This window comes from Carassius auratus, chromosome 21 (genome assembly GCF_003368295.1).
Source record: "Carassius auratus strain Wakin chromosome 21, ASM336829v1, whole genome shotgun sequence".
Taxonomy (NCBI): Eukaryota; Metazoa; Chordata; class Actinopteri; order Cypriniformes; family Cyprinidae; genus Carassius; species Carassius auratus.
Window position 1 is genome coordinate 12,613,968 of NC_039263.1, and position 26,421 is coordinate 12,640,388.

General features: G+C 38.5%; 3 protein-coding genes across 3 annotated transcripts; 2 read left to right on the forward strand and 1 right to left on the reverse strand.

Moving 5' to 3' along the window:
* Window positions 1–1,253: 1,253 nt before the first annotated feature.
* nipal4 (NIPA like domain containing 4) lies at window positions 1,254–15,032 on the forward strand. The gene is made up of 6 exons (XM_026196051.1): window positions 1,254–1,293; window positions 3,041–3,304; window positions 3,604–3,660; window positions 3,744–3,834; window positions 13,894–14,054; window positions 14,136–15,032. The coding sequence occupies exons 1-6, from the start codon at window positions 1,254–1,256 to the stop codon at window positions 14,735–14,737; spliced, it is 1,215 nt and encodes a 404-aa protein (XP_026051836.1). The 3' UTR covers window positions 14,738–15,032.
* Window positions 15,033–17,716: 2,684 nt separating this feature from the next.
* tlcd1 (TLC domain containing 1) lies at window positions 17,717–22,954 on the forward strand. The gene is made up of 4 exons (XM_026196055.1): window positions 17,717–18,548; window positions 19,436–19,518; window positions 19,938–20,020; window positions 21,434–22,954. Exons 1-4 carry the CDS (start codon window positions 18,343–18,345, stop codon window positions 21,815–21,817), a joined length of 756 nt encoding a protein of 251 aa, XP_026051840.1. The 5' UTR covers window positions 17,717–18,342; the 3' UTR covers window positions 21,818–22,954.
* A 1,196-nt stretch (window positions 22,955–24,150) lies between these two features.
* rpl23a (ribosomal protein L23a) lies at window positions 24,151–26,416 on the reverse strand. The gene is made up of 5 exons (XM_026196058.1): window positions 26,287–26,416; window positions 25,412–25,592; window positions 24,960–25,136; window positions 24,557–24,626; window positions 24,151–24,273 (listed from the first exon to the last, which is right to left on the reverse strand). Exons 1-5 carry the CDS (start codon window positions 26,309–26,311, stop codon window positions 24,259–24,261), a joined length of 468 nt encoding a protein of 155 aa, XP_026051843.1. The 5' UTR covers window positions 26,312–26,416; the 3' UTR covers window positions 24,151–24,258.
* Window positions 26,417–26,421: the final 5 nt, after the last annotated feature.

Below are 26,421 nucleotides of genomic sequence, written 5' to 3' on the forward strand. Positions count from 1 at the left end.
TATATTTGCATTTTGCAACATGGCAACTTTTTATGACTGCAAGATTCGTAACATTTAACCCTACAATTGCACCCTCAATAATCACCTTATGCAGTTTAGTGGAGTTTGTGCTTATGCAGCCAGTGTCAAGGGAGGTTTATGTAAGCACACTTGCCCTAGCTTACCAGTCTCCAGGCGTCTGCAACGGCCCAGGTGCTCTATTTAAAAAACTGGTTTTTGCACACCCAAGCGCAACGGAATAACTGCTCACCAATCTAGTTCGAACAGGTCACGTTATTAAAATGTTAACGTGACAAAGAATGTTCAAATTGATTTGCACATACAACAACTCATGTCTCAAAGTTCATCTTTCTCATAAGAGTATCAAAGCACATTATGATCCTTCTCCAAATGGAATGCAGAACTTGCTAAACAACAACATATCGAATAACACTGAGGGAGATTAAAGTTTAATGAACTTAAGCCCATCCAGTGATCAAAATATAGTAAGGCTGCTAAACTGTCTCTTTTAATATGTAAAGAACACTTGACAGCCAATATAAGCATGTCTTTCTTCTTTGTCTCTGCTCAAACCCGTTATAAGCCAAACTGGTTCTCCGGCTCTCTGGAGAAACTTGTGTGCACACCATATAGCAGTATCAGGTACCTGCTGTTCTGAGATTAGGCTACAATACAAGCAAGCAAATAACAGCTAGGCTATTTTATTGGATATAATAATCCTATGCTATATGTAGGCTTATATGTCTTACTCTCAATTTGATCTGTATCATTTAGCTATCCTACAAGTTAATGTTGTAAAATGTAGTTTTAAAGGCAGCTCGTGACAGTACACACGTCCTCCCCCATCAATCAATATAAAGGTCTTGTTTAAATAGGAAGTTTACCGTGTGTTTGAGTTCTGCTCATGGTATTACCAGGAAGGCCGTTACTGTGAAGTGCAGTTGGTAACTGCTGGCTCGTTATTACGCATGCCCGCTGTTTGGGCGTGACAGTGTACCTGCTTTGCTCGTGGGCCGTGGCGCATCTCAGGTGTCGTGTTTTCCTCCACTGTGCTTCTTTAGTGCTGCTGTGAAGTTACGCGCGGGGTTGGTACCGACGCAGAACGCGTATTCTGGCATATTCAAATGAACCGAGGCGAAGTCCGAACGAAATAGGTTTACCTCGTAGTTTACTCAGATACAAAATGTTCTGTTTTTAAATGGCTTCATCTCGATAAGTTTGAACCCGTCGTGTAAATAACAGTAGGTGACACAATGAATGACATACACCTGCCATCCGATTCATGTATCAATGGTAAGAGTTTTTTTGTTGTCGTTTTCTTCAAAGACTACCATAACTTAACTTGCAATATGATTTTATTATGTGTTTGAGTGAATGTAATATGAAAACTGATTTTGGGTGGTTATTTGTAATAGTTGCATGTTATAGTAGCTAGTTATTAGTTTCGACTCATCATGTTCTTTGGAAACGATATGAATGACATCATGTTTATTGACATGATAACATCTTTGTTTAAAGAACAAACAGTACTTTTTGTATGATGTCAGCCTCTCAGTTAATGACAGTTAATTGTTTATGCCTGTACCTTTGGTTCCATTGTTCCCTATATATATATAAACTACAGTCATATCCAAAAGTTTTGGCAGGGACATACATTTTGTGTTTTGCAAAGTTTGCTTCAGTATTTGTAGATTATTTTTCCACATGTTTATATGGTATATATATAAAAAAAGTATATCATAAGTTTTAAAGGCTTTTATTGGCAAAAAAAAAAAAAAAAAAAAAAAAAAAAGTCAATATTTACAGTGTTCACCCTTGTTCCTCATAACCTCTGCAATTTGCTCTGGCATGCTGGATATTAGCTTCTGGGACAAATCCTGACTGATGGTGATCCATTCTTTCCAATTTGTGGGCTTCTGCTTGTCCACTTGCCTTCTGAAGACTGACCACAGGTTCTCCATGGTATTGAGATCCGGGGAGTTGCCTGGCCACAAATCCCAAATTTCAATGTAATGATCTTTGAGCCACTTCTTTAATCACTTTTGCTTTGTCACATGGAGCTCCATCATGATGGAAAATGCACTGATCATCACCAAACTGCTTATGGATCCTTGGAAGAAGTTGCTCTTGCAGGATGCAACCCTGCACATGGATGGTGTCAGGATACTTCACTGTTGGCACATCACATGACTCATGGTAGCGTTCACCTTTTCTTCTCTGAACAACCAAAAGGTGTCCCAAACAGTCGGAAGGGAGCTTCAGAGAAAATAACTTCTGCTGTCCAATCCTTGTGCTTCATGCAGAATTTCAGTCTGTCCTTGACATTTTTCTTGGAGAGAAGTTGCTTCTTTGCTGCCCTTCTTGACACCAGGCTGATGTCAAAGTTTCGGCCAATAATCTAGAAACAAAGTGAATGAACACCACAACAGCTGAAGCAGCAAACTTTGCAAAACACAAAATGTATGTCACTGCCAAAACTTTTGACCATGAATGTATGTAAACTATCTTTAAAAGGTGATTTATAAATGTATGTGATTTAGAAATAAGATGGTGGCCATGAATTATGATTTATTAAAATTAAAATTAGTTGTATAGGTCTATATTAAGTTGTGCAGCTGTTGTCAGTTCTTTTTTTAAACTTACAAATTTCAAACCAAAATTCTGTAATAATTTATATAATATAATTTATATAATATAATATATATATATATATATATATATATATATATATATATATATATATATATATATATATATATATTAAAATGTTGAATAAAAAGTAACAAAATGGTAGTGAAGAGTTCATTGCCCTTTCTTGCCATACTGTGATGAAATGCTGCGGTTTTAGCAATGTTGATTTAGCTGTTTCAACAGTTTTTTAAAAATGTTTCTTAAAACAAAATAATTCATTTGAATACGCAATTTTTTGAGCGCCATTATTTGTTTTGAACAATTTTGTTAGGTATTTTACTCCAAACAAATACTGTGGTAATGTAACTTATTGTTGTAACATGTTGTTCCTCTTTGTTCCTGTGATAAGGTTCAGTAATAAGGATCTTCTGTCCCACATCCGCCTCTGTTTGTGTGTTTGACACGGGATTTGGAAACACGTCTTTTAGTGTAGACAACCTCAATAAAAACTCTACAGTCAACGCAGCAGCTCTCACCATCGACAAATGGAGCAACTACAATTTCTGGACAGGCTTGACGCTGGCCGTGCTCTCAGCTTTTCTTATAGGAGGAAGCATTATCCTAAAGAAGAAGGCGTTGCTGCGTTTGGCCAGTACTGGGGAGACGAGAGCAGGTCAGGTCATTTACATCAGTATTTACATAATACAGAGGCTTCACAAGTGCCATCAAATTCTGATGAAATAACCCTTATTAGATGTTTCTATTTCAGATTGTTGAGTGACTGACTGGTTTTGTGTATGAGGGTATTTAGATTTAATGATAATTATCTGACTTGACTGAAGTGTGAAATTGGTTGAAACTTGAAACCGGTTCCTTCTTTGTTTGTGCTTAGCTAATAATGACAGAATCAGCAGCAGGCTCTGTTTTGTGTTCTTTAACAAACTGAATATGTGAAAATGCTTGTCTGTTTAGCTGAGGGAGGTCATGGGTACCTGAAGGACTGGCTGTGGTGGGGAGGCCTTTTGACAAGTAAGGTCAATGCAAAGCATCTGTCAGTCTTCTTTCTTTGATGCCTTTGACAGACTTGGATTATATCATGTTGTTTTTCACAGTGGGTGGTGGTGAAGTGGCAAATTTCACGGCGTACATGTTTGCTCCAGCCACAGTGGTGACCCCTTTAGGAGCTCTCAGTGTTCTTATCAGGTAAAGGCACCTCCCTTATTTACCCTCGCTCCACACAATGCTGTGTAAACTTTACACGTCTGTGAGTGAGAGGACTAGTGTAGCGCCCCCTAGCATGTCTAGCTATTATTGTGGAGTACGCTCCCCGAATTCCTATTTATCAAAAAATCTCTCTCTAAATTAATTAATGCACTAAATGTAATTCCCTAATTATCACTTGTTACTGTTTACCTTAATAGCAGCTTCTAATTTATGCAACTTAACTAATGCAAAGTGGTGATGCAATGTCTTTATATCCAAATTAAGGTAAAACACTAATTGTATGTAGGTTTCTCAAATGCTGGGTTAAATCAACAAACTTTTATAGTTTCATTAATATTCCACCCGTTTTAAATGGCTATCAATAATGTAAGTGAAATAAACGTCAATTCACAGATCACTTATCTTAATCAGTAGTGTTAAATACTTTCACTTTAAACCAGTCTATTATAAACTCAATATCTTGCCTCAAGTATCAAAATTATAAATGTCATAAACCCAATGTAATGCAAATCTTCAACAGAAATTCGTTTGAACTATTTACTGGAAAAATAAAATATGTACATAATATATACAGTTCAAATATCAAGTGCAATTCAAATGAAACACAATTAAATAACCCCAAAATTAAAACAAAGCCGGCAAAATGACTAAATGGCCACTCAATGAGATAAAATGAATACCCCAACAGTCATAGGAGGACACGTTGCAGGCCTGAAGTGTGGCTTGGGAGCGGGGAGACCTTAAACACAATGGCCGCTTCGCGCTGTGGCGCAGAAAAAAAAAACTCACTGCTGTTGTAGCGCTGACAGGCGTGTCGTCATTCACGCCGCGGCAACGCGATGCTTGCGATGCTGGTGATTGAAGACGTCGTCCGACAGCTATGCAGGGAATGGTTCTGGAGATGAGTGCATTTTTTCAGACGATGCACAAAAAGGCAACCGAGCAGGCTACTCGCTGGCAAAGTCCTTATAACTAAATCGTTCTGACTAGCAGTTCACTCTTTCTCCTCGTGGAAAACTCTGACCGAGTTCCGCAAAACCATAAACTTCACGCTTACACACTGTAAACTTCTATAAAAATGTCTGTAACTCACTCTTCGTGCAGTCTACAAGTACATGTACTATCACAAACATTAACTTGGTGTTTTACCAAATTTCTAACGTGACAGTCACAGCGCGATTCTCACTCCTCTTCCCCAATCTTCTTTCCCCGATCTCTTCCTTCCTCCACCTCGCGACCTCTCACCCCGATTGCTGATTGGATCTTTTTTTCCGGGTATATACATTTTAATTAACTCAATGTTTTAACACACACAAACATTATTTATACATTTTTAACATCATGAAATTTACATTTTAAAGAAAATAAACAAAATAAAAATAATGATTTTAGGAAATATCCAAAATTCCCATAGGGCTACATCCTCCCCTTACTAAATGTCTAAATGTCCTCATTAGACATAAAACAAAATCCCTACATTCCACTATGTAGACTAATTAACCTTTTTTTTTTTTTTTTTTTACTATGAGCTCCTAATTATGATCTACATGGAAACCTAATGTTTTCCTAGTTTAATAATTATTCCTCGGTGAACTATGGTAAGTGGTTGCTCACTTGACTTTCCAGGTTCATCATATGTAAGTCTCAATACTGGTTTTATTTGTCTCTTCTCAGTTAATCTTGGTCCAGGTACACTATTAACTTTTGTTTTAGAGCTCAGTTTTTCTTTAGGTGCACAGACAGAATTTCGCCCAGCATCCAGGTCTGTTCCTGAATCATACGAATCTGCCTCTGTCACTGCTTGATCTTCTTCGTCATATTCTATGTTGGACTCTAATTCTTCTGCTGACTGCACCGAATTTGGTTCTATAGCGTCTTCACACGGTGAACAATCTGAGACTCCATCAGACACTTCTTTTCTCTTCAGTAGACGTTCCACATAATCCCGGTATGGTATACTGTTATGGTCACACTCCACATCAGATGAGGAATCAGTCATCTCTGAGACTTCTCTTTGCCTCATTATCGGTGGTCTTTGTTTTTTTCGAGTTGAACGTGTTCTGGGTATCACAGTGGTTTCCTCACAGGCTTGCTCCACTGGGATCCTCACAGATTGCCCAATAGGTAATATGTGGTCACGATGGATGGTTCTTATTCCGCCTCTGCCTCCCTCAGGTCTCACACGGAATACAGGTAAGTTTGGCATCTTTCCTACCACTACATGGGGTATGGAACTCCATCGGCTGTCCAGCTTGTGTTTCCCTTTTAGACCGAGATTCTTTAGAAGAACACGATCTCCTCCCTGTATGTTTTGAAAACGGACCTTTTGATCATATGCTCTCTTGTTCCTCAAGTGAGTCTTGTCAGCAGCTTGACTAGCCAGTTGATAGGCTCTGTTCAGGTCCTGTTTCAGGCTTTCAACATACTGAAAATGATTCCTCTCCTGAGTTCCATCTTTTGAAGTTTCAAAGCACAGGTCTACAGGCAGTCTAGCTTCCCTACCGAACATTAAGTAGTACGGAGAGTATCCCGTTGCATCACTTTTTGTGCTGTTGTACGCATGCACTAATGAAGCTACATGCTGACTCCAGGATCTCTTCTTCTCTTGCCCTAATGTAGCCAACATAGAGAGCAGCGTACGGTTGAACCGCTCCGGCTGGGGGTCCCCTTGAGGGTGATACGGAGTCGTTCGTGATTTCCGTATGCCCAAAGTTGTCAGCAGTTCTCTTATCAGTCTCGACTCAAAATCTCTTCCCTGATCAGAATGAATCCTAACAGGTAGGCCATAGTGAATGAAAAACTTTTCAACTAGGATCTTAGCTACTGTCAGGGCTTTCTGATTCTTTGCAGGAAAGGCCTGTGCATATCTGGTATAGTGATCGGTCACAACCAGGATGTTACTAATGCCCCTGGAATCGGGCTCCATTGACAAAAAGTCAATACACACAAGGTCCATAGGACCACTACTGGTGATTTGGTGTAGAGAGGCAGCTTTCTTGGCAGGGGTTTTACAAGTAATGCACAGTCCACAATTCCTCACATACTCCTCTGCATCATGAGCCATTTTGGGCCAGTAGAATCTTGCTCTTAGGAGTTGCGTTACCCTCTCCACACCTAAATGGCCCATGTCATCATGAAGAGAGTGCAACACGGCTTCTCTGAACTCAGCAGGCAGCACAAGCTGTAATGCCTCCTCTGCATCTTTCTTGCTTGCTCTGTACAGAAGTCCATCTCTTCTCACAAGTCTGCCAACTTCCCTCTTCATCAGTAGCATCTCTGGGTCTAAGTCTTTGTTGCTAGGCCAAACTCCCTGTTTCAATGCCTCAATCACCCGTCTGATCACAGTATCCCTCTTCTGGGCAGTCATCAAGTCAGCTTTTGATAGTTGTTCCAGTGAGCTGAGGTGTAACTGAGACGGAAATGAATACACGTCCGGTATACAGGCTGGCAAAGCTCCTAATTGTTCCACATATCTGGGGGACGAATTTGGAGATACAGCCACTTCCAACCGCCGGCATATGGACTTCACTTCATTCTGAGACATGTCATCCCACTCACCGTCTTCAGGTAAGTTGCGAGACAGCAAGTCAGCGTCAATGTTTGCTTTTCCAGGCCTATATTTTACTTCGAAGTCATAAGTGGCCAGGGCGGCAAGCCAACGATGACCTGTCGCGTTGAGTTTGGCCGTTGTAAGTACGTAAGTCAGCGGGTTATTGTCGGTGCATACAGTGAACTTGACTCCATAAAGGTAGTCATGAAATTTATCCACGACAGCCCATTTCAACGCAAGGAACTCTAGCTGATGTACAGGGTATCGCTGTTCAGAAGAGCTCAACTTTCTGCTGGCAAACGCCACCGGTCTTAACCCTTCTGGATGTTCCTGATACAGTACGGCACCAAGCCCTTTGAAACTTGCATCAGTGTGTAGAACATATGGCTTATTGGCATCAGCAAATGCCAGTACCGGTGCATTGAGCAGACACTGAATGATACGATTGAATGCATCCGTGCAGGACTGATCCCATCGGTCACTGAATGGTTCTGAGTCTTTAAAATATGTCTTGGTCTTGTCTGGGGTTTGCTTCCTTCCACGCTGGGTGGGTGCATAACCCTTTGTCAGTTCAGTGAGGGGCCTAACAATCACAGAGTAGTTTGCTATAAAGCGTCGATAATACCCACAGAAACCTAGAAAAGACCGCAATGACTTAAGGTCTGTGGGCATAGGCCACCTAGCGACTGCCTCTAGCTTTTCAGGGTCAGTAGCAACACCATCAGCGGACACTATGTGACCCACATACTTAACCCTGGGTTGACAAAATTGACACTTGTCAAGGGAGAGTTTTAGCCCTACCTCTTCAAGCCTATCTAACACTCGCATGAGGCGTTCTTCGTGTTCTTCTAAAGAACGTCCAAAGACTATGAGATCATCCAAATAAACTAACACCTGAAGGAGATTCATATCGCCGACAGCTTTCTCCATAAGTCTTTGGAACGTCGCAGGCGCTCCAGTTATGCCTTGGGGCATCCTTTCAAATTGAAAAAATCCAAGGGGACAAATGAAGGCGGTTTTTTCTTTGTCCTCCTCCGCCATGGCGATCTGGTAGTAGCCACTACGTAAATCAAGGACAGAAAACCATTTGCTCCCAGTTAAACAATCCAACGCATCGTCTATGCGAGGAGTCGTGTACTGATCTGGAATTGTCCGCCTATTAAGGGTCCTATAGTCAACACACATTCTGATACGCCCAGTCTTTTTTCTGGCAATCACAATTGGTGATGCATATTGGCTACGTGACTCCTTAATTATACCAGCCTTTAACAACTCTTGCAAGTGCTGACGAACATCGTCAATATCTGCAGGAGCTAAACGTCTTGAACGTTCTCTGAATGGCTTTGCATCGGTCATCCTGATATGGTGTTCCACATCCTTTGCCAGGCCAACATCCCATTCAGACAATGAGAATACGTTTGCTCGCTTACATAACTTTTGACGGAGTCGTGCTTTCCATTGTAATGGTATGGGCGAGTCGCCAAACTGGATCAGTTGCGGGTCTAACTCTGGTACAGTCGCGGCCTCAGTTTCAACTTTCAGAGATGGAATGACTGGATCAACGTGACACAGCTGGCCTAAGACAGTTCCAACTGGAATGACGGTGTCTTTCATTGACTCATTCTGGATAAGGATAGTGAGGTGATCATCCACTGCAGTACCATGCACGACCATAGGCTGCAGCAGTACTCCGGATGGTAATGGAGCGGTGGGTGATGCCTCAACCATTAACATGTCTTTACCCAGAGGCCTCTTCAACTCCACTTCACAGATGGCGCAGCATTCACCACCAGGAGGTAAGGTTAGTGAGCCTGGACCCATCCACTTCACACATGCAACTTCATCCTCTTCACCCTCAGTTGTTGGTTTGTCTGTGTGACAAATGGAGTTCTTTGCCTTTATGCCAAGGGTCTGTGCAATGTCCACTCCTGTGGTCTCCTTGCAGAGCATAGACAGTCTCTGGAACAGGTTTGCATTTGTTCCTAGGATCACAGGGGTCTTTTCAGGACTTTTTGAACTTGGGCAAATCAGAGCAAGGACGGAAAGTGTCTCTTTTGCCCCGGTAACCTTCTCTGGAAATTCCATCTCCACTACGACATATCCCAGGTAGGGGTAACTGGTTTCGCTTAAACCCCATATTGCCAACCCTGACACTGGCTGGATTGGGACATCAGGTAAGTGGTGCTCATACCAGGGCTCGAAGATAATTGTGATTTGAGAGCCACTATCCAGAAGTGCATCACAGTGCTGGCCATTTATCTTCACTGGGATGATGGAACAGGGCCCGATCAATCCTGGAGGAATGCCTCTTTCAAGGGTGGTTACTTCGCTTTTCTTAGCTGAGCACACGGTGTGACAATCACCTGATGCTTGAGAAGATAGATCACCCTGTTTAGCTTTCTTTAGAGCGTGTATCAGCTTTCGAATAACTTTGGCCTGATTCTCAGCATTCTGGCATTTGGCAGAGTAATGGCCGTTTTCACCACAGCGATAACAAAAGTTCCCATCCGAGTCGTTAGATGGTTGCTTTCTATTTTCACTATGGGTTTGTCTTGATGGCTCTACTCGAAGAACTGAAGTAGGGGATTCAGAGACTTTTAGCTTATGGCTTGTCATTTGCTTTTGCAAGTTTTTCACTTGTTTTCTTAAAACAGCTACCTCACTATCACTACCTATCTCTGGAGTGTGCATCTTTGTCATTAACACAGGTCCTTTGCTATCTGCTCCTACCTTGTTAGGCACAGTACTCATGGCAGTGAACATCGACTTGAGTTCTTGAATTTCTGTTCTCAAACGCTCAACATCATCCTGTCTATTGTCTGTAGCAGGGTTTGTGTGAACTCTCTGAACAGAGGTGTTCAGCTTCGTCCTTGATGACTCGTACTCTTCTTCACTTCTGATCTCACTCAGCAGTTCCAAGAATGATGGAGGATTTTCCTTCCTCTCCCTGAGTTTGAGCTGGACAAGCATCATATCGGAGTGAATAGCACCTCTCAGCAGCTGCTCCACTCGAGCACGGTCAGCACGGCTTGTAGGGAGACCTCCGCGACGAACTACCTTGGTCAATGACAACTCTATGCGCCTAAGAAAGTCAGACAACTTTTCCTTTGGTTGCTGCTGTAGCAATCTAAAGGCAAAATACAGGTCTTCGCCGGTCTCAGCAGACCCAAAAGCACTCTCAAGGGCTTCTAAACACAGAGCAGGACTAACCTCTGGATCAGCAGTCCGCACAGCCTTTACAACAGCTAGCGCAGGACCTTTCAGACTTTCCATGATACGTCGTCGTTTCTCCTTAGTGGAACACTCGCTCTCCTCGACCATCAGACGTGCATGTTCTAACCAATGCTCAAGAGACTCTTCTCCAACTGGAGTTGGCAAGGTACCGGAGAACACTCTCAGACGACGGTAACTGCTGTTGTCACCTGATGGTGTCCCCATCTTAGTCAACAAATCACCCACCGCACGAATAATAGACTCTGCTGAGCCACTCTCAGGAGGTTCTTCGAACAGACTCTTAAACGGAGTCGACGGATTATGACTTTCAGAAGCAATAACAATCATCCATTTTTTCATCTTGCCCTCTGGCAACAATTCAGGAGGGACTTTGGTGGGGTCCACTGTCTCTTTACACTCGCATAGCACCCTGTGGCTATCCAGCTTCAGACTAACAGTCCGTCCTCTCACTCGCACTCGCCCTAAGGCTTTGATAGTTCCTAGAGCTTCTTCAATCTGGGCATTTGCAACGTCTTCTGGAATCAGTACCATGAGGGAATGTGCATCATCCAGCTCTTCTCTTCTGCACCAGTCTTTGAGCTCTTGAACTAATTCTGCAGTGCTACACTTAGCCTCCATTTTCTTTTGGGTTTTTTAGCTTAAACTATTTGACTTATTGTTTATTTTATTTTTTTAAATAGCTAATAAATAAAATCCAAGCTAATTGTCAACAGATATTACTTTAATTTAGCGTATTTAGTATCTTATGAAAATTTACTTAAGAAACTCTCAACAATTTAACAGCTAACGCTATTAGCATCAAATTACAAATTAGTTGATTGCATTAATTATTGATCCCGGACGAGCCCCCATTTTATGTAGCGCCCCCTAGCATGTCTAGCTATTATTGTGGAGTACGCTCCCCGAATTCCTATTTATCAAAAAATCTCTCTCTAAATTAATTAATGCACTAAATGTAATTCCCTAATTATCACTTGTTACTGTTTACCTTAATAGCAGCTTCTAATTTATGCAACTTAACTAATGCAAAGTGGTGATGCAATGTCTTTATATCCAAATTAAGGTAAAACACTAATTGTATGTAGGTTTCTCAAATGCTGGGTTAAATCAACAAACTTTTATAGTTTCATTAATATTCCACCCGTTTTAAATGGCTATCAATAATGTAAGTGAAATAAACGTCAATTCACAGATCACTTATCTTAATCAGTAGTGTTAAATACTTTCACTTTAAACCAGTCTATTATAAACTCAATATGTTGCCTCAAGTATCAAAATTATAAATGTCATAAACCCAATGTAATGCAAATCTTCAACAGAAATTCGTTTGAACTATTTACTGGAAAAATAAAATATGTACATAATATATACAGTTCAAATATCAAGTGCAATTCAAATGAAACACAATTAAATAACCCCAAAATTAAAACAAAGCCGGCAAAATGACTAAATGGCCACTCAATGAGATAAAATGAATACCCCAACAGTCATAGGAGGACACGTTGCAGGCCTGAAGTGTGGCTTGGGAGCGGGGAGACCTTAAACACAATGGCCGCTTCGCGCTGTGGCGCAGAAAAAAAAAACTCACTGCTGTTGTAGCGCTGACAGGCGTGTCGTCATTCACGCCGCGGCAACGCGATGCTTGCGATGCTGGTGATTGAAGACGTCGTCCGACAGCTATGCAGGGAATGGTTCTGGAGATGAGTGCATTTTTTCAGACGATGCACAAAAAGGCAACCGAGCAGGCTACTCGCTGGCAAAGTCCTTATAACTAAATCGTTCTGACTAGCAGTTCACTCTTTCTCCTCGTGGAAAACTCTGACCGAGTTCCGCAAAACCATAAACTTCACGCTTACACACTGTAAACTTCTATAAAAATGTCTGTAACTCACTCTTCGTGCAGTCTACAAGTACATGTACTATCACAAACATTAACTTGGTGTTTTACCAAATTTCTAACGTGACAGTCACAGCGCGATTCTCACTCCTCTTCCCCAATCTTCTTTCCCCGATCTCTTCCTTCCTCCACCTCGCGACCTCTCACCCCGATTGCTGATTGGATCTTTTTTTCCGGGTATATACATTTTAATTAACTCAATGTTTTAACACACACAAACATTATTTATACATTTTTAACATCATGAAATTTACATTTTAAAGAAAATAAACAAAATAAAAATAATGATTTTAGGAAATATCCAAAATTCCCATAGGGCTACACTAGTATATTTTGAAATAGTTATGACTGTAATGTAAAACATCCTGAATTGCAATTCATTTTACGCAAATAAAGCACATTTTTATCCGAGCTATAGCCTCCTGAGACCCTGAGTCCTTAGTATTGGTTATTATATTTTAATGAATTTCTCTACGTGCCACAGTTTTAAGTCTGGATGTGCTGCCCTTATGAAACAAAAATATATTGCAATATATTGGAAAATATCATGTAATATATTAGGCATATATTCTTATATATATTTATATTATTCCAATATATTGCAATATATTAAAAGCGGAAATCATTTGTATATTTTGCAATATATTATATAATATATGTATCATCAATATATTATTAAATGTATTAAAATATATTAAATATTAGAAAATAAAAAGGGAAAATAATATATTACAATATATCACAATATATTTTAAGAAATATATTGGTAAATATATTTTCCTTTCGTAAGGGTGTACAGAGCACATGCACGGCTTTCCAGAGACAGCAAATGTTTGGAAGTTTCACCATGACCACTCCTTGTTCTTTAAACATGGCTGACATTAACTAAGACTTTATTGTGCAGTTTGGGAGACGCAACAAATGAATAGGGAAATAAATTATATTTCAATATTCCTATGAAATATTAGATGTTATTATGAAAATCTTGGCAATTATTACTCCCATTATTAGACTTATTTTTTCACTGCATGTTGCCCCAACAACACATTAATATGTAAATTCGATACAGTGTATAGATGCATTGTATATAATAGGAAAACCTTTACAATAACAAGCATTCAATTCATCATGATATGATTATTATAAACATGTACCAAGAATATCTCCCGCACTGATCTCCACCTTTATCTGCTGAAGTCATGAGACCACAGATGAATCCCTTGAATGTCTATTTCTCATTACGAATGCATTGATTCTGTTTTTGGCCTTTTGTGTGTTTTTTTGTTTTTTTTTAATTGAATTTCTATTAGAACTAAATGGAAAGGTACTAATGTTAATGTTTATTTACTCTCTTCAGTGCAGTTCTGTCCTCCCACTTGTTTGGAGAAACAATGAATCTGCTTGGAAAAATTGGCTGCATGCTCAGCATACTCGGAAGCACTATAATGGTTATACATGCACCTGAAGAGGAAGAGGTGACAACGCTTACAGAAATGACAGAAAAACTGCTGGATCCTGGTTAGTGTTTAGATAACATCAGGTCTAGAACTGAAAACATGTTGTAATGGATACCAACAGCTTTTTCTGCTTCTCCTGAAGGTTTTCTGGTGTTTGCCAGCATCCTGCTGATCACTTGTTTGGTCCTGATCTTCTACGTCTCTCCTCGCTTCGGTCAAACCAATATATTAGTCTACATCAGCATCTGCTCACTGCTCGGATCGTTCACCGTGTCCTCGGTCAAGGGGCTCGGCATTGCGATCCGCACCATGTTCTCTGACCTTTCCGTGGTCGGTCACCCTCTCACTTGGATTCTTTTGCTGACCCTAATTGGATCCATTGTCATCCAGGTCAACTATCTGAATAAGTCGCTGGATACCTTCAATACGCTCTTGGTGTACCCCATCTACTACGTCTTCTTCACCACTGTAGTCCTGAGCACCTCCGTGATTCTCTTTAAAGAATGGGGAGCCATGTCAGGAGTGGATGTGGTGGGCACCATCGGGGGCTTCTTGGTTATTGTGATCGGGGTGAGCATGTTAAACCTCTTCAAAGACTTGAACGTGTGTTTTGAAGATCTAAGAAGCAACCTTTGTCAGCCAGAAAGACCGTTGAAGAGGGAGGACAAGCACATCCTGATAGAGAACATAGAGATCCTGCCGCCTATGAGAGAGGACGGGCCCAGAATCTTCGTCATTAGCTGAGATTGGATCAGATCTGATATACAGTTTAGATGAATCAATCTTAATGTTAATTGTTGATTTCACTGCTGAAGGCTGTGGTACTCTCATGCAGTGATTTGGATTGGCTGCTGCTGAGTACCGTGATGACGCAGATATTCTTTTTTATTTTTTATATTATTTAGCTGTTAATCAAGATTTGAATGAACTTTTAGCAACCTCGGAAAATGTTTATAGACTGACACTGCATTAAACAAAACGTAACGCAGCGTAACTTCAAATTTTGCTACAGAGAACTGCCAATGAAGCATGTCATATAAAAAAAAAAAAAATTCTTCTCATGGATGGAACTGGGTTTGTGACCTTGAAACAGATATTACAAAATATTTACATACATTTTGAATGGAAAATAAAGATTATAGGTTTCATATTTCACAGGAAATGTAGTGTTGTTTGTCTAGAAAATACTATCAGATGATTTACAGACATCCCACCCTGTGTCCCCCACCCCAATTTATGAGAATATATAATGTTTATAGTACATGAATTATATTATATTATATTATATTATATTATATTATATTATAGCCTGTTCATTTGTGTAAGCTGTGTACTGTCACATTTTTCTGGTAAATCAGAAGACAAGTGGTCATATTAAATATAGTACTGTGCGAAAGTCTACTAGGCCACTAGTATTTTCACAAACAAAACAAAAAAAGGCATTTATTTGTATGTTTTGCTGTAGTGTGTCAGTAAGAAATATCAGCCAGTGCTCCACACAGAGATCTGATCTCGTCATCATCAGTCTGTCTGGAACAACATGAAGAAACAGAACAAACTGAGACAGACTCAATCCTGAAGAACTGTGGCAATGTCTCCAAAACGCTTCAAGAAACCTGCAAAGTACTGTGCAAAGTTTTAGGCACTTGTGTAAAAATGCTGTAAAGTGACGATGCCTTCAAAAATAATGCCATAAATAGATTTGATTAATTAATTTCTATTAACTTAACTAAATTAAACCAACATTTGGTGTGACCACACTGCGTTAAAAAAGCTTTTAGGTGCACTTGCACATTGTTTTTCACATAGCTTTGCAGGCAGGTTTCTTGAAGCGTTTTGGAGACATTTCCACAGTTCTTCTGGATTGAGTCTGTCTCAGTTTGTTCTGTTTCTTCATGTTGTTCCAGACAGACTGATGATGACGAGATCAGATCTCAGTGTGGAGCAATGGCTGCTGTCAGACTCCAAAACAATTGCAGGTGAAAATACTACTGGCCTAATACTTTTGCTTTTGCTCATACTGTACATATGAAACACATGTAAGTAAATGGAAGGTGTCTTGCCTGACCACTTGTGAACAGATCACCTAAACAGGCTTTTTTTTTTTGCAGGCATTAGGAAGCTGCAATCCATAAAGAGACTGTGATGCCTAAATTTACCAGATTTGCTGATTTATACATAATGCTTATTGACCAAACTAGATTCATGATTAGATTTGAATCTGTGCTGTCAGGATTCCACAGAAAGTTCAGCTACAGTCCTTTTGTGTGGGTTTATGTTTTTTTAATATTTGGTAATGCTTTTCACTTCTACCGTAAAGCAGTAGGCCCATCACATTCAGTGAAAGACTTTCCACAGATTTGGAAAACAAGCAATCTTTGAATGGAGGGCTATTTGAGTCTGTGTGGCCAGAGAAGTGTTCCTGTAAACCGGATAGCTCCAAACATCACGACAGACAAGACTGTATTTACCTTTTAAACCACTGACCAGAAGAGCACTGGGTCAAATGACTCTGTCAATAGAACTTGTAACCTGTGTGACAGTTTCTTTCGTGACATTTGTGTTCATCAGAAAAGATCAAAGTCTTTAGCCCAGTGATTTTTACATTTTATTAATTTATTATTATTATTATTATTAAGACCTCTCCACACAGTGATCAGTGTACAATGTTTGTATTTAATATTACAATACCATTTGATTGAGAAAACCGAGTCATATGAATAAAAGTAGCCTACAGTAGCGTGATAGAATTTAAAGTTTATCCAAAGTGTTATATATAAAGTTCCAAAGTAATCTATGCAGGATTTTTTTTATGCTCTAATATTTATTCAGATTTCCTACCTGAAATCTCCCATAGTTCATTGCAAGAACAGAAGCCCATAGTTCAAAATGGTCTTTTTCAATTGCACCAGCAGATGTCACACTCCACACACCACACACCACTCCAGCCATACAGCTCTCAAAACTGCCTAAACAATCCATTACAAATATTCCTCAGAGTTTTGCATAGGTGTGTTTTAAAGAGCTGTAATTCAAATGGACTTAAATCCTAAATGTTTAGAACACATTCACAACTTTTTTTTAATCAATTCACAATTACATTTAAACACTTGAAACAACTGTGTGTAATTTCAAAAATATTTAATATTAAGTAAAACTTTAAATATGAATGCCATTTAATATAATTCTATATTAAACTAAAATATTAGAATGACTTCATAATGTGCTGCTGAAAATTCAGCTTTGATATCACAGGAAAAAAAGTACATTTGAAATGATATATTTAAACAGAAAAAACGTTATTTTAAATTGTATTATTATTTCACAATATTGCTGTTTTTACTGTATTTTTAGATACTTCTCAAAAACATTAAAGAAATGTTTTACCCATAATTTTAAATCATGATATATGATGATGGCATATTTGTTGTTGTTAAATTATTGTGACGCTTTATGGTTTTCAAACTTTAGTGGGAAGCCATAAGGTGTCATAAATCATTGCAACACCAGAAAACTTTATTTGTTTCTTTTGATTTAGCATCATTTGTTTGTAGATGCCACATGGTTTGGTATTTTATATCTAAATATATCCAATACATTCATGTGCAACTAAAAAATCCTTTTAGGGGCCACTCTATAAGTTGAGTGAAATGTTAAATGAAATTGCATGGCCAGCAAACATGATTTTTGTTATGGATCAAGTTGTCCCATATCCCATCTGAAAACTGATCAAACACAACAACCAGTTTTCTGTAAGTCATTCCTCTCTGCTGTGACAGTGTGAGTGAAGTCATTTGGTCCAGCTGCAGGACACTGGCCATTTCATTTATTAGGGACAACAGTATGACTGTGAGGTTAAATGGCCTCTATTGTTCTGTTGTGCTCTCCACTCACCCACACACACACACACACACACACAGCTGATGCGACTCTATCACTACATGCATGGTGCGTTTTGCTGGATCGTGGAATACAGGGAGGGAGATGGACAAAAAAAGTTGAAGTGAAAGATTCAGTCATCATTCCTTGTTATAACACTCCCACAGATCCATTCATCGTCAGCCAATCGGTGTTCAGCTAACAGGTACTGTGACAGATACCACACCTATGACAGGCACCAGCACGTGGAGGAAGAGACGAGAAGGTGGAGAATACATTCTAAGAGTACTGGTGTAAGGAAGACGGTCACCAATTACAAGGAGAACAAGAAAAGCAGGGACTGGTTCAAGAATTTGAAGGCAATTCATGTGGATGCTTTCGGAAAGGGCACAGAAACTTTAGATCTGCAAGGAAACAACAAGGACTCGCTGTCTGAGAAGAGGAGAGACGCAGAATAAAGAGTCTGGAGGATGGACACATGGCTGAATGTAGTCCAGAAGCTTCCGGCCCTGTATGTCTTGTGCTGTTCTGTAATCTTCAGGATCCTTCACAGGTTCCTGCAGACTGTGCCCAGACCCGGGACGGTGAAAGCGGACCCCTGGAGGACGTGGAAATGGAGAAACCTCTCAGTGTCACTCGTCCACTCACTGCTGACTGGCATCTGGGCCGTCACCTGGTCAGTTGTTGTTTTCATTCATTTTTTTCAGTGATTTTTTTTTACAGCAAGAACATTAAATCACTGTATTTGATGTATTCCATATATATATATATATATATGATCAATATTTTAACATTTACTAATTAATTCAAATTATGCAATAATATTTTAATGACTTAACTTATTTTTTGTAAGCATGAAAAAAAAAATATATTATAAATTTATGCTTAAATATAAAGCTTTAGAATTTTATATGGTGTATTCTTCACAAGTTCTAATATTTCATACAATTTTTAATTTCATAAACCATTTTTAACAATTGTTTTCTTCAGTATTTTGTCTTGTAAATATGTCAAATGTGTTAAGTTTTTCGATAAATTGTCTTAAAACATTTATCATATTTTAAGGGTTTAACTATTTTTACAAACCAAAATTCTTGAATAAGATAGAGCCAAGCTTTAGTATCTTGAGTACACATAGAGTCAAAGTATATTAGAGTTAAGTTTATATCTTGACAGCTTGTGTTTAAAGTTAGACGTTGCTATAGTTTGTACTAATAGCAGTGTCTACCAATAAACGCACGTTACTGAATGTTCATGAACAGCACTTAAACTTCAGTTACAGATATCTCAGTTTAGAAACTGGAAAAGCATGCTAGACAGGATTGAATGAGAGGATGAGAGTGCAACTAACTAAAAAGAAATGACCCCATTGTAATTGTCATAGTATAAATCAGTTCAGACCTCAAATTAGCAAGAAAAAAAGAGCAAGAGTTTCACCATTGTGGGTGTTTTTTTGTTGATAATCAGTGGACTTTTCCACTGTGTTTTGTCAGTTAAGCGCAGTATTATTTTGATGATCTGGATAATATGATCAACAGTCTGCATGAATCTATGTCCCGACAGCGTCATACAGCATCCTGTGATGGTGCATGAAATCCACTCCACCTACACCCCATCAGCATACATGCTAGTCGTCGTCTCATCTGGTCAGTAGTACAAAATGATGCAACTCGTGTCTTGTGGCTGTGTAGGAGCCCGTCCCGCCTCTGTGAAACCCTGGTCTCCTGATAAGAGTTTGAGCTGTTTGTGACTCAGGTCTTTGGAATGATGTTGTAGAAAAGAATTCACATCTTTTAAAGTTGTGTTTCTCTCAGACTTTGAATAGTTAAAGCTGGAGTTGTTTTAAATAAGCTACCATACCTTGCTTTTACATTTGGAAACATATTAATCATGTAGATGAGAAGCACCTACATACTTTAACAGCATTAGGAATGTCAGCTTGAATCCACAAGACAAGAAAGTGACTGTGCATTTGAGAGTAGATGTATATGTATATACAATATATATGTATTATACAATTTTTTTTTGTCTTGTTAAAAAATTTCCACATGATCTCCTTCAACAGGATACTTCATTCAGGATGCTGCTGACATTATCTTTAGTGGGTATGCCAAAGCATCTTGGGAGTTTTTACTTCACCATGTTATGGTAAGTCAATACAGTTAATCACAAAAGGTCATGAAAAATGTTTTAAAAGGTTAGGTGAAGCCATAAAAAATCTATTAGTCAGAACTGGATAATGTCAATCTTGTTCTCCATTAAAAACTTGAGATTCAGGACAAAGTTCTCAAGCAATAAAGTTATTGATTTATTAGACGGGGCTCAAGCGTAGTCCTGAAGTGAGGTGTTTGCACTGCTACAGTGATTGACTGCACGTTACCGTATTTTCCGGACTATAAGTCGCAATTTTTTCATTGTTTGGCTGGTCCTGCGACTTATAGTCAGGTGCGACTTATTTATCAAAATTAATTTGACGTGAACGGAGAGAAATGAACCAAGAGAAATGAACCAATAGAAAACATTACCGTCTACAGCCGCGAGAGGGCGGTCTATGCTGCTCACTGCTCCTGTAGTCTACACTGAAGACATAGAGCGCCCTCTCGCGGCTGTAGACGGTAATGTTTTCTATTGGTTACAGACAGAAACAATGATTTGTCATTCACTGGGAAATTTTTGGGTTATTTGACTTTTCATGTCATGTTTTAGACAAAAACATCCAAAATACACTTTTAAATGTTTATTTTCACTTTCGGCCCAGATTTTTCATTTCGGTGCATCTCTTATAAAAACAGATATCCAAAATCACTTTTAAATGAAAATACCCTTTTCACATTTCCAGGGTTCTCAGAAGTGAAAGTCATCATAGATTGGTAACCTTTTATAGTGGTAAACAGAAACTATAAGAATAGTTTCCACCATTTGCTCCAATAGCCAAAGAAAAACAAAATCCATGATAGCGCTTCAATGACTTTTACAAGAGAGGGAATAAATTGTTGAGAGATGGATTATGTTGGTCAGAAGAAAGTTATTGAATTATATGTCACTCTCTTATACTTTCATATATTAGAAACACTAAAAAGCTTTATGTAATTTCATCCCCAGATAAGAAAGTTTACTATTATAAATATGCCCCCTCCCCCACTGAAAATATATAAAACATTGCAAGATTTACAGTGTTACTAACTACATCCTCACAGTTAAAATAATGCATTTTTTAAGTAATCAAACACACTGTGATGTATAGCAATAACTAGTAGTTGTTTTCAAGGGATAGTTCAACCAAAAATAAAAATTCTGTCATTACTTACTCACATTCATGCCATTGCAAACCTGGAAGACCTTTGTTCATCTTCAGAACACAAATAAAGATATTTTTGATGAAATCGGAGGGCTTTCAGAAAGCTCTCGGATTTCATCAAAAATATCTTAATTTGTGTTCTGAAGATGAACAAAAGTCTTATGGGTTTGGAACAACATGAGGATGAGTAATTAATGACAGAACATTCATTGTTTGTGTAAACTATCCCTGGCTCTCCAAATCTCTGTTCTGTTTTCCTGTAGGTGATCTGGTGTTTCCTGTATGCTGTGTTCACTCATCAGTATGTGGCAGGCGCAGTGGTGGCTTTGTTTGTGGAGGTGAACAGCGTGTTCCTACACACTCGTTTATTGCTCAAACTGGCTAAGATGGCCCAGAACTCTTTCATCTACACCGTCAACAAACTGCTCAATGTGGTGACCTATGTGACCTTCCGGCTCGGGGCACAGTTTTACCTCACCTGGTACCTCATACACCACTACTCGACGTTGGATCATGCCCTCTACTTCCTGATAACCATGATGCTCATGAACATCATGATTCTCATCTATTTCTACCGCCTCCTCCGAACCGACTTCTTCAGCAATGGGCGTTCTCGCAGTAGTGCTCGTAAATTTGCTGAGGACTAAACCATCAGAGGCTGATGTCACTCGGTCCTAAACCAAAGACTGCATTCAAGTGACTGTTAACACAACGTTTATCTAGAAAATGCCTGTACAGAATGAGCAAACCTCACTAGAGAGAGTCTGATGTGAATCAGAGACATTTTAAAAAGTTTTCACTTATTAGAATAAATCTTCAACTCTTCCAAAATTTTTTACAAGGGTTAAGCCAGTCATTTAAGGATCTGTTAGCACAGATGGGTTTTACACTGCAATAAGTGATTTTCATGGGAAGTGTCTATGTTCCAGTTCAAATATCAAGACATTTTTACATTAAGAAACATTTACTTAAGCAAAAACATGACCTTACTTTAAAATGAAAATGTACAAAGATTTACTCACCTTTTGGTTATCCAGGATGTAGATACATTTGTTCCTTCATTGGAACATATTTGGAGAAATGTAGCATTACCTTTCATTCATGAATCCTCTTCAGTGAATGGGTGCCAACAGACAGCAGAATAAGAGTTTTCAGCTGATAAAAACATCAGAATATTCTGCCAGTAATCCATACGACTCCAATCTATTAATTAATGTCTTGTGAAGCAAAAAGGCTGCGTTTGTAAGAAACATCCATCAAGGCATTTTAAACTGTTCCTTCTGCCCAAAATACAAGCCCTCTATCCATAATAATGCTTCCTCCAAATAAAAAGACATTCTCATTGTCCTCTCACATCAAAATCCACTGACAAATTTGTTTAGAACAGTTTTGGATTGTTTTCACAATTGTTGATCTGTGCATATTTCGCTCCTGATTCACACAAAATGACTTGTTGACCGGAGAAAGCAATGATAGAGGATTTGGATTGAAGCCAGAAGCATCAAGTTGAAATTAAAAAATTGACTTGATGAATTTACTACAATCACAATTCTCTCCAAATCTGTTTCGTTGACAGTACAAACTCATTTATATCTTGGATATCCTAAGTAGATTTGAGCTAATTTGCATTTTTCCGTTAACTATTCCTTTTAATATTGTTAAATCTGTTTTTCTCAAAAAATAAAGAAAAACAAATCTAATTTAATCAAAGTAAAAACAGAAAACAATTTTGCCAGTGGGATTAGTTCATATCACCATTGGCAGATATTTTTTCACAAAAAAAACATTTGAAATATGTAACTAGTGAAATTTGCTTTTACCTGTATAACAATAATTTTTCAGTCATTAATAATGGAAAACAACATTTAACTATACCAGTGATCCTCAAATCTGGCTCGCGAGATCCACTTTCCTGCGAAGTTTAGCTCTAACCCTAATCAAACACGCATGGGTTTGCTAATCATTGTCTTCAGGATCATTAGAAAATCACAGGCAGGTGTGTTTAATTGGAGTCGGAACTAAACTCTGCAGGAAACTGGATCTCGCGAGCCAGATTTGAGGATCACTAAACTATACTAAGCAGGGGTGATGTTGAACCCATATAGGAAGCAGTGTAGTAAATTGACATCTAGGAAATGACACCTTTTGTGATGTAAAACCATGTCAATGACTTATTATATGAAGCATTTTCCCAAAAAATAGTGACTACACATAAAGTGTGTCAGATTATACTATTAAGAAATTAAATCAAGCTTTGCATCCAAATACAGAAACTACATCGGCCTCATACATTTCTATTTCAGCCTCATCAACAGATATGCAACCTTCAAAGACAATTCAATTACTTGTCTTAATGTGTTAGACGTGATGCTGCTTCAGCAACACATCTACCTCAGTACTGCAACACTTCATTAATTCCCTGAAACCAGTGGTACAAGATTTAGTTCACTGAAAGGATGTACATTAGCTTTTTTTTATTTTTAATAAAAGTTTAACATGTGAAAAGGTTAATACTGCTTTATTAAACGAGAATATTAATTATTTCCTGGCCTTTTATGACTATTTACAGGATAATGCCATGTCCAATAAGACTTTGTTATAGGGAGTCTTCTACCTTTTTCAGACTGAGAATCCCTTTGTGGAGAATGAACTGCTTTAAGTCTAACCTATAATATATATTTGTTATATTTATTATGGTATTCATACAGAGCCTGGTATAACATTTTGAGCAAGCTTAGCTTTGGCTCACATTAATAATGCATTTTATTTAACATGTTTCAGTTTGAGATTTTCAGTTTTCATTTCACCTGTAAAAAATGTAACAATTTGTTTAATTACAATTATTCAGAAATACTGAATAATACACATCTGCTGTGATTAAAATTTTAATATTAATTTGCTTTGCTCTGGTTTACTTTTAGTGTCCGTACAACTTGAACACTTTTGGGTGTGAAAAAAAAACTACGCTTAACCAAACTCATATTCTCAAACCTTATTTTAATTTCTAGAAATGTAAACAAATAAAGCCACAAGAACAAAAACTGTTTTTACAAACATTTATTCTTCTGTACATCTGACCAAGAGCACTTCAGATGATGCCGATCTGTAAGAAAAAGAGAAGACAATCAGCACAGGTCAAAGCACAAATGATTTACAAAAAAGAAATTACAAATCTCTGGTTCTTTTGAATGCACAATTCAGGCAGAAGCATAGTTTACATTTGCAGAGGTTGAAAATTCCCTCAGCCTCCAATCTAGCTTCATGAATCTGACAATCTATAAATCAATCAATAAATCTATTGTTTATACAAATATGAACATACTCAGGTGTGTTTGATTAGGGTTGGAGCTAAACTCAAGGTCCCTGATGTACATTCACTAATTTACCTTGTTTGCAACATCCAAGGCATCGTAATCTGGTGCGAGACGAACGTATGCCTTCTTTTCACCATCAGGCCTGCAGGGAGCAATAAATAAAGTATTCAGAAAGCATCATAAATCTGACCATGCTTTTCCTCTGTATAAGTGGTTCCTTTGAGAACACTGCATTTGAGAATAATTATTCTTTTTATTGTTAATCCATATTTGAAGGTTTCTTAGATATTTCTATTGCAATCGACAACTGCTTGTTTATAAACTAAGACAAGCTGCAAGAACTTCAATTAAAAACTATTACTATTTGTTTGTAATACTACTTGTATGCATCTAGATTGTTCTGAAGCATTTTGATGTAGATTGTTTTAAATATTCATAATATAATCATTTAAGGGTTGAATAAACCAAGTTCTACCTGATCAGTGTGTTGACTTTGGCCACATCGATGTCGTACAGTTTCTTGACGGCGTGTTTAATCTGATGCTTGTTAGCCTTGACGTCAACAATGAAGACCAGAGTGTTGTTGTCCTCAATCTTCTTCATGGCTGACTCCGTGGTCAGAGGGAACTTGATGATGGCATAATGGTCCAGCCTGACAGAGCCAGAGAGAGAGATATTGATTTGAAATTCAGGCATGTTCCGTAAAAACTATAATTATATTTATGTTATTTAGCCTCAACCATATCTCAATGGTGAAATGGGGATGCATCAGTGTAAAAAAAAAAAAAAAAAAAATCTTAATCAGATCATTTCATACTTCAAAATGTCTGCTTTCAAGACTACCGGACATTTGTAGACCATAATGCAACTTAAGTTTAAGCAATGCACACTAGATTTTAGAGTTAATAATGCATTAAAGAGTCTCACTTGTTTCTGCGTGGAGCGCTCTTCCTGGGGTACTTGGGCTGCCTCCTCAGACGCAGGGTCTTGGGCCGGTGGAAGGTCGGGGTGGTCCTGATCTTCTTCTTCCTCTGGCTGTGGACACCCTTCAGCACAGCCTTCTTGGCTTTAAGGGCCTTGGACTTGGCCTCAGTCTTGGCCGGTACAGCTGTTGACAAAATTATGACCATACAATATTAAACCAAAATCAGACTATGAGACATACAATGAATTAATATAAAGTTGTCCGTTTTCATGTCCCTTATAAGCATTCAATTGCGTTATGATAAAATAAGAGACTTTCACAATAAGATACTTTTTACGTCATTTGTACTTCGATATTAACGTGTTTACATTCAGACAGCAGCTATTAAACGCACAAATGTTCACAAATATAAAAACAACGTTGCTTTAAGGGGCTTATTTACAGACCATTTTATTCTCTAATCTGACTTGTAATGAATGAGAAATAGATGAATATGGGTAGCCACGTGTGTGTGACTAGCTAACGAAGAGAAGCTATCGAGTTGTCATTTACTTATATTTTACTCTGTACAATCCACATAGAACGTAAACAACCAGTTTATAAGAACTGGCTAAAGGATTTAAAACTTGGGAGAGTCTGATATAATGAGACTGAGGGGATGCAGCTCAATTATATTAGCTTGCTAGCCGCGGTTGTGACGAAGGACTTCTCAATCCGGCACTTCTTGCATTATAAACAATGTTATTTCACTCCAGACGCATAATTAAACACTTAGAGAGAAACATACATACATCTACTACAATTAAGTGAAAATGTAGCGGTTTTTAATCACAATAAACCTTATTTTTATAACATAAAATCTATAAACCTGACGCACCTTCCTTCTTCGCCTTCGGGGCCATGTTGGGAAAGGAAGAATCAGAGGGGTTTCCTTCAGTATATCGCAGGGGTTCACGTTAATTCACGCAGTCATCGCGAGAACACCACTAGGCATTCTGGGTTGTGTAGTTCA